Raw genomic sequence first — 8,688 nt, 5'->3', positions numbered from 1 at the left:
GAAGCCAACAAGGAAAGACCCCAACACTGCGTGGGCCAGCTAGGCTGCCTGTTACCTGCCGTGGCAGCTGTGGTCCCAGAGCTGATTTCAAAACACAAATTCACGTTCACGCTGCTGTTGAAGCCAATGGGCAGCGCCTCCGGGGTGAAGGTGACGGACACCGCCAGGCGCACCACAGGTCTTGAGCTAAACGAGACAGCAGAGAGGACCATGAGAAGTGACCGCGGTCTTCTGTATCAGTGCTTGGCTCATTCATTCCTTCAGTGGATACTATCGAGTAACTCTCATGGGCCACTGCTGTTCTAGGTCTTCAAGGAAAGAGACAAATCCCTGCTCTAGTGGGAAAATAGGCAACAAGCAAATAAACAAGAAGAAACAGTAAAATACTATGTTCGGGTAAGACTATGATAAAAATAAAGTAGGATGAGGTCATGGAGACTGCGGGCTCCTTAGGTTGGGTAGTCAGGGCAGCCTCACTAACGAGGAGACATCTAAGTTGAGATCTGGGAGAGCCAGCTATGTAAAGATCCAGGCAGGAGGCACAGCTAGTGCAAAGGGCCTGCGGTAGGAAGGAGCCGGGTTTGAGGAACACAGGGGTCAGCATGGCAGGAGCAGTTAGTGAGACAGAGGGTAGCAGGAGACGGGGAGCGGGGAGGGGCGGGGCAGGTCGTGGAGAACTTCGCAGCCGAAGCCGTGGTAGGGAATTTGGGTTTCACTCTAAGTGGGAGCCATTGAGGGGTTTTAAGCAGCAGAATGAAGGGATCGCTGGCGGCTGCGTGGAGAATGGAGCACAGGGAGGGGGGCAGGGGAGAACGCCATGGCGGCGATCCAGGCGAGAGGTGACAGTGTGATGTAGGGGGAGGCTTGGGGGAGGCAGAGCCAGCAAAAATGTGTTGACGGGGCGGCAGGGGAAGGAAAAGGAGAGTCAAGGACGACTCCTGGGTTTCTGTCCTGAACAAATGGTGTCATTTGCTGCGATGGGCAGCCCAGGGAGGGGCTGGTTGGGGAGACTAAGAAGACAGGGCCACTGTAGACATGCTGACTCTGAGATGCCTGGGAGCAACAGCACGAGGGGTGCTGAGAGCCACGTCTGGGGCTCAGTGGAGAGCACAGGGCAGATCGCGCCCCGTCAGCTTATTTGTCGCCCTGGTACGTGGTCATTCGCTCAGGGATGGGCACAGGAGCGCTGACATTCACGATAACAATAATGGCAGCCGCCATGGGGCACTGTGCTAAATACTGGGCATAGATTCTCTCAATGGAGCCTCATAACTCCGTGAGGTAGGCGCTACTATTATTCCCATTTATAGATGAGAACGTTGGGACTTAGAATTCACCAACCTGCCCAAGCACACAGCTTGAAGGGAGAGCAGAGGTTCAAACCCAGATGGGCAGGCTCCAGAGCCCGGCCCCTAACCACCTACTCTCTCCCGTCAGTGCCTGGCATCTTCATGGGATCCCGTAGGGCAGAGCAGGTGGGTGAGGCAGGGGCCTGGGACCCCAGAAGGCAGGGCAGACCCTTACCGGAGCACAGCCGCCCGACCAAGGGTGCCCACGGTGATGTCAACAAGGCCATCGCCAGTCACATCCAGGCCACCGTCCACAGACATGCCGAAGTAGTGGAGTCGGGGGGCGACCGCTGCGGCTCTGATGTGCTGTGGAGGGAGAGACGCAAGGCATGGGGCGGGATGGGACTCAATCAGCAAATCAGCATCGGTCCCCACCTCTCAAGGGGACCCCTCGATTATGTAGAAGCTGGAAAGAGCAGGGCAGGGTCTCCCAGGGAAAGGCGTTTGGATGGAGGCGGGAAGGGCATGTGGGACTGGACAGGGGAGGTGCAGGAAGAGGGGTGGCCGAGCAGGGTGGCCTAAGGAAACAGCCGGGGCCATGCTGGGAACAGGAGGGGAGTTGGGTGCAAGGAGGCTTGATGTGGGGCTGGGGGTGTCTAATCACACACAGGGCGGGAGACGGGGGCGTGGGGAGGCAGGAGGGCAGGCTTGGGAGAGAGCTGGAATGTTGGGATGCACATGGGGCTGACAGCCTGTGCCCAGTGTGGGCGCCTGGGATTATCTGGGTGTCTGGGGGTGGCAGGGGCAGAGGAGCCGCAGGTCTTGGGGAAAGAGGCTGCTTTCTGTTGGGCAGCAGGAGAGCGACCTGCTGCGGAGCCACCCAGGCGAGGTGCCCAGGAGGCAGCTGGACAGACCGGACTGAGGCTGAGGAGAGAAGCCAGTTGGAGGGGGTGAAAGTGCCATAAAAGATACAGCATGAGCCTGGCTGGTTTGGCTCAGTGGATAGAGCATCAGCCTGAGGACTGAAGGGTCCCAGGTTCGGTTCCGGTCAAGGGCACATGCCCGGGTTGTGGGCTCAATCCCCAGTGGGGGACTTGCAGGAGGCAGCACATCCATGATTCTCTCTCATCATGGATGTTTCTATCTCTCTCTCCCTCTTCCTTCCTCTTTGAAATCAATAAAAATATATATTTTTTAAAAAGAAGTATGTGTCTATCATTTTACTTAAAAAAGATATAGCATGAGAGGTTGGCAACAGAGCCCTGGGGGTGAGCGCTCAGGCACAGAGGGTTGGGCAGGGTTAGGAGCCAGAGAAGGGCCAGCAGGAGAGGGAGGAGGAGCTGAGGCAGGTCCAGGCCGGGAGTGCCAAGGAGGGAGGTGCAGGTCAGGGTAGGCAGACGTTGCCACAAGCTCTTGCCCCACCAGATGCGCCGGGAACCTCCCACCAGCCTGAGTGACTTCTCCTGCACTGGGAACCCCCAACCCCGTGGGACTGCCTGGCACTTAGACCTGGAGCTGACTTGGGGCTCAGGCCATTACATCTGGGGGGGTCACTGTCCCAGAGGAGAGGCAGGAAAGCGTTGCAGGTTACCTGCGAGGGGCTGGTAGAGAGGCCGTCCGGGCATCCGTTGTAAATGTACACACTGCCGAAGCTGGCGCCATCGCCTGCCCCCCAACCCTCCAGGGGGGCGCCGATGGCCACGTCCGTGAGCTTATCCTGACTGATGTCCCCCACTGTTGCCATGGCAAAGCCAAATCGGGCATCAGGGAACCCAGGCTGCCCACTCAGCGTGCGTGCCAAGGAGAAGGAACCGCCCTGCAAAGCAAGCAGGCAGCTCAGCCCTCCAGACGGGCATGCAGGGCGCCCAGCCCATCGCCACCCGGGAGGCCTGCTCCCTGGGCTTGTCAACGCAGAGCCCCTGGCAGGGAGTCTGAGGCTCAGAAAAGGCGGGGGCCTTCCCAAGCTGGCACAGTGGGCGAGTGGTAGAGCCGCGTCCTGTGCCCTCTGCTCCCGCAGTTGGCAGCACTGGCCTGGCCGTTGGGAGACCTGGGTTCTGGTCTTGGCTCCTCCCCACACTTGTATGTGAACTTGGACAAGTTTTAGCATCACTGAGCCTCCGCTTTCTCGCCTGTAAGGTGTGAGTGACAGCTACCTCCCAGGTGCCAGAGAAACAGGTGAGCTAATAGGCAAAGCCTGCTTTGTGCTTTATCAGCCGCTGCCACTCGGGGTGTTGTCACCACCAACAGGAGATGATGAGGTGGGGAAATGAGGAAGTGGGGTATGGGGGTGGGGGAGTGAGCCGCTGTCCACCCTGAGCACCTCCCCATCACTGCCTTCCCACGCAAGGTGGGGTCAGGGCGATTCCACCTCCGCCACCCCTGGGCCAGGCCAGTGGCCGCAGCCTGCACAAGCGTGCGAAGACGGAGGCTCTCCCACCTGCTCACTCAGGCGGTACACGTAGACTCTGCCTTCCTGTCCGCGAACGTGGTAAAACGGAGCCGCCACCAGCAAGAGGTCTGTGGTTCCATCCATGTCGATGTCCACAGGACACAGCTCAGAGCCAAAATAGGACCCCATCTACGGCCCAGGGAGAGCTCGCTGACCGGGCGGCGGGAGGCCCCTCCCCCGTCCCTCAGCAAGGCCACCAGCTCTGGGTCATTCCAGAAGGATCTGCTCTCCAGAGGAACACAGGAGCCTGGGAGAGCAGCCCGACCCCCACGCGGGCACCGCTGGCAGTCGGACATGCCGGGCCAGGAGCAGAGGCGCTGAGGTCTGCCCAGGCTGGGCCCCCCACCCACGGTGTGCCCTGGAGCCCATCCCTTTCCCTCGGGTCTCCGATCCCCATCTGTAATGGAGGGTCCGTGGTCCCTCCCCGGCAGGCACCTGCTCTCCCTCCAGCACTGGCACGAAGCTGGTCTCTCCGCCCTCCTTCCGGAGCTCAAACACGGCCCCTCGATGCTTGTGACGTGGAGCCCCCGCCACGTAGGAGGAGCCCCTGGCCTTGTGCAGCTCGGCCAGCGAGTAACCTGGGCAGGGGTGGTGTGGCTGTGATCAGGAGCTCCCACGGGCCATGCCTTTGCCCCCCGCCCCCTCCCCACCACCTTCCCAGCCAGGCCTTCGAAGTGGCCCGCGCAGGAGGACAAAAAGGAGACTGTCAGTTTCGTCGTCTTAAAATTGGCATCAGGGAGCTCTGCCACTTATCCACTGCTGCTGGTCACACACTCCCGCCCACCACACAGATGTGGCATACACACATCATCACGTATACAGCTCTGCTCTAAATACCCGCATCCGCACACCCGGTACGTAAGGACTGAGGTGAGGGGTGGAGGGAGGCCCCGCCTTCCCAGGCAGCCATCCAGGACCACCCCCTGAATCCGGTACTGAGCAGGCCCTGTCGCCTCCCAGGAGCCCTAATTTTCAGCTTCCAGATCCCTATCCAGGGTCCATCCCTCTGTCCATGGAAGCCTAGAGCAGCATAAGGTGAAACCTCAGTGTCCCTGCCCCGACCCAGCTAGTCTCCGGGCCCCGCCCTCACCCAGGTGGTCTCCGGGCCCCGCCCTCACCCAGGTGGCCTCCGGGTCCCGCCCTCACCCAGGTGGTCCCCGGGCCCTGCCCTCACCCAGGTGGCCTCCAGGCCCTGCCCTCACCCAGGTGGTCTCCGGGCCCCGCCCTCACCCAGGTGGTCCCCGGGCCCCGCCCTCACCCAGGTAGCTGTGTTCCAGCCTTCCTCCAGGCCCTGCCCTCACCCAGGTGGTCTCCGGGCCCCGCCCTCACCCAGGTGGTCCCCGGGCCCCGCCCTCACCCAGGTAGCTGTGCTTTCCAGCCTTGCTGTCCACCACCGTCTGGTTCAGGAAGTGGCCCTGGCAGCTGTGCCTGTCATAGAGCAACACGCCTCCAGACCAATCAAAGGCCCCAACAGCACCGAGCAGCAGCTGCCCCTGCAGGGGACGAGGAGGCCATTTGAACTGGAGGTGCCCCAGGGTCAGCCACTGTGACCTCGGGTCTACTGCCAGCACAGCAAACCTGTGGGGGACACAGGGGTGTTCCGTGGCCCCAGGCCCGCCTGGCCAGCCATGCAGGAGGAAGGTGAGATGGCAAACACTGGTTCCTGCCTTGTACCCATGACCCTGTCCCTCTAATACCAACCCCAGAGCAGAAGCCATCCTGGCCCAGGCGTGAAGGAAGCACTACAAGGAGACAGAGAAGAGAGAGCTCATCTCCTTCTTCCCAGGTCGCCCAGCCTGGGCTGAGTGACAGTCCGAACCATGCTTCTACCACGCACGAGGGCCACGCCCTGCCCTCCATGCCCGAATCTCGGCCCACCTGTGGGAACAGTGCCTCTGGTGGGGAGAAGTAGGCAACTTGGCGAGCTGGCCCAGGCCAAAGCCTGCTCCCAGTGAGAACAGCTCAATCCTGGAGCACACAGAACAAGGCGACCCCAGGGATGAATACGGCCATTCTTTGTCTACCTCAGGGTCCCGGATGAGGGCAAGCCAGCGGGAGTTTTCCGTTATCCTAACGTGGCTCCTTCAGAGGCAGGACCAGGAGGCAGAGCTGCTCTGTGCCCAGGGCCCTTCGTCCCTGGGAGCTGCTGGGCCCTCCTCCAGGCTGAGTTGGCCACGTACCTCATTCAGGATCTGGGCGCTGAACCCGACCTGTGCCAGCTGGAAGTGGAGGGCTTCCCCGACCGTGCCTGGAAGCCAAGACACCCAGTGGGACCCTGCGCTGGGCAAGGCGGAGGGAGCAGCCAGGCCAGGGGAGGGTCCAGCCTGGCCTGGCTCCCAGACGGAACGGGGTGTGGTCTGATGGGACAGAACCAAGCTGAGAGCAGAGATGTGGGTCCTGCTTTTGCAGCTACCGGACGAGAGCCTGGGCAGTTCCCTCCCTCCTTCGGGGCCTGGGTCTCCACGCCCCAGTCACCCTTCTTTCTCCAGCACCAGGTCAGCTCATCTGAGCTGCCTGGAGACTCAGGGAAGTGCAGAGGTCCGGGGATACGGTCGCCTTTTTAGAGATGGAACAGCCGAGGCTCATAGAGGTGATGGGAGTTGCCCTGAGTGTCACAAGGAGGGAGCCCCGGGGTGGGACTGGAGGGCAGGCCTCGGACCTCCTGCTGAGTGCCGAGGGGGCAGCCACAGGGTGGCGAGGCCCCTGGAGCCCTCACCTTCCATGGGAACGATACTTTGCTGCAGTTGGCTCAGCAGCCCATCCAGCGCAGCGTAGTTGGTCACCTTGAAGGCATGGGTCTCCGGGGGGTGCGAGGCGATCAGCTTCAGCTCCTTCTCAGTCTTCAGCTTCGTAAATGCCTCTCCCACCTGCATAGCGGCCCCGATCGGTGGATCCACACCTGAGGGCTGGCTGCTTCCTGAGCCCCGCGGCCTCTCCAGGCCCAGGGAGAGGGCCGGCCTCCTGCCCCCTACTTTCCCTGCTCCCTGTTCTCCCCCAAACACACACACCATCGTTTTACCAGTCTACATGTGTTGTCCTGAACACACAGGCTCCTTCTCACCTCTGCACACGCTGTTCCCTCTGCCTGCAGCGCTCTCCCCTCCTCCCCTGGACCCTCGGCCAGTTACTCCTGTCTGTCCTCCAAGGCTCAGCTCACCACCATCTCCTCTAGGACCACCCCCCATCCCACCCCGATGTGGGCTCCCCATCACTGCTGAGCATGTGAGCTCTGACCACGCTGGGGAAATGAGCCTCTGTGGGGTGGGTGTGCTGCCCGGGACGTGAGGTGGGGAGAAAAGAAGTTGGGGAGTGTGCACAGAACAGGGTTTGGTAAGCTGCTTACAGAAGCCCCTCCCAGGAACCCTGGCTCCTCCCCTACAGAGACTTAGGAGGCGCCCCCCTGCTCCTGGCTCTTACCCCAATGGCAAACCGCTCAACACCTTGCATCTTTGTGGAGTTGATGACAGTCGTGAGGTTGAGGGGGTCCATGAATATCTCCCCATCGGTGAGCACCACCATGACCTTGGAGGCCTCTTTTCTGGAGCCGTGGCTTGGTGAGAAGATGTTGTCTCTAAGGAGGGAGAGTAAAGGAAGTGGAGGACTTGGCCAGGGAGACGGCTGAGCTTGGGGAGATTTTATTCACAAACCTGTTTTGGAATTGGAAAGGGTTAAGGTGCCCTCCCAGGGGAACAAAGGCCCAAGGAGGGGTGGGGGCAGCAGGACTGGGTGGGGGCGGGTCACCTGCTCCCAACAGAAAGGTGCTGGACAGCACAGGGAATAGATGTGTGTGGGAATAACAATGACATTAAGAACAGTGGCTAATATTTACAAAGCACGTATGTGCCAGGCACTGCGATAGGCAAATAAAATATATACTTTTTTTAAAAAAAAAAGAACAGTGGCTAATATTTAAAAAGCACTTATGTGCCAGGTGCTGCTATAGGCACTGTATGTATTTTTAACCCATTTAATCCTCACAGAATCCTGTAATTGTGGGAATAACAATGACATTAAGAACAGTGGCTAATATTTACAAAGCACGTATGTGCCAGGCACTGCGATAGGCACTGTATGTATTTTAACCCATTTAATCCTCACAGAATCCTCTAAGGCAGTGGTTCTCAACCTTGGCTGCACATTAGAATCACCTGGAAATCTTTTCAAAATCCTGATTCCTGGTCCTCATCCTCTGGAAATTCTGTTTCTTTGTTATGGGGCGGGGCCACAACATTAGTAACAAAGAAACAGAATTTCTGGAGGATGAGGCCCAAAAATCAGGATTTTTAAAAAATATATATTTTATTGATATTTTACAGAGAAGAAGGGAGAGGGATAGAGAGTCAAACATTGATGAGAGAGACATCGATCAATCAGCTGCCTCCTGCACACTCCCTAATGGGGATGTGCCTGCAACCAAGGTACATGCCCTTGCACTGAATTGAACCTGGGACCCTTCACTCCACAGGCCGAACTTAATAAACTTTACTTAAAGTTTTAGGTCAAGTTCACACTGTATGTGTGCGTGCCTGCACCTGGTATTTTGTGGAAGAGCCACACTCAAGGGGCCAAAGAGCCGCATGTGGCTCGTGAGCCACGGTTTGCTGACCACTGCTCTAAGGCAAGGGCTGTTATTATTCCCATTTTACACGTGAGAACCAAGCACGGAGAGGTTAGGCACCCAGGTCTCCAAGTACAGACTGGCGCTGGGATGTGGACCCAGGCAGCCCGGCCACTGAGCCCCCCACTGTCTGCACTGTGCTCCACTGCCCCCCTCAAGAGGAGTCCTCAGAAGGCTCTTTGGAGGACTGTCCTGGGGTGTCATTCGTCAGCCAAGGCTGGATTGAAATACCTCACATTCTCCTCCCAACCGAGGAGGAGCCAGAACCCTGATCCTCTCCTCTTTACCGTTCTGTCCTGCCGCCTCTCCAGGCATGACACCTCAAAGCCTCT

At 59.1% G+C, this 8,688-nt stretch overlaps 1 protein-coding gene across 1 annotated transcript in view; it reads right to left on the bottom strand.

The window, feature by feature from the left end:
* The window catches only part of ITGAE (integrin subunit alpha E), a 46,357-nt gene that overhangs the window by 26,340 nt on the left and 11,329 nt on the right, over window positions 1–8,688 (bottom strand). The window contains exons 9-17 of the mRNA XM_006761503.2: window positions 7,156–7,309; window positions 6,455–6,605; window positions 5,919–5,986; window positions 5,096–5,231; window positions 4,174–4,316; window positions 3,727–3,867; window positions 2,881–3,105; window positions 1,525–1,655; window positions 56–186 (exon numbers count right to left, since the gene is read on the bottom strand). Of these exons, the coding sequence (XP_006761566.1) occupies window positions 56–186; window positions 1,525–1,655; window positions 2,881–3,105; window positions 3,727–3,867; window positions 4,174–4,316; window positions 5,096–5,231; window positions 5,919–5,986; window positions 6,455–6,605; window positions 7,156–7,309 (1,280 nt within the window). The remainder of the gene's footprint in view (window positions 1–55; window positions 187–1,524; window positions 1,656–2,880; window positions 3,106–3,726; window positions 3,868–4,173; window positions 4,317–5,095; window positions 5,232–5,918; window positions 5,987–6,454; window positions 6,606–7,155; window positions 7,310–8,688) is intronic.

This window comes from Myotis davidii, unplaced genomic scaffold, assembly GCF_000327345.1.
Source record: "Myotis davidii unplaced genomic scaffold, ASM32734v1 scaffold638, whole genome shotgun sequence".
NCBI lineage: Eukaryota > Metazoa > Chordata > Mammalia > Chiroptera > Vespertilionidae > Myotis > Myotis davidii.
The sequence above is the reverse complement of the archived record's forward strand: the minus strand, read 5'-3'. Positions and strand labels throughout refer to the sequence as shown.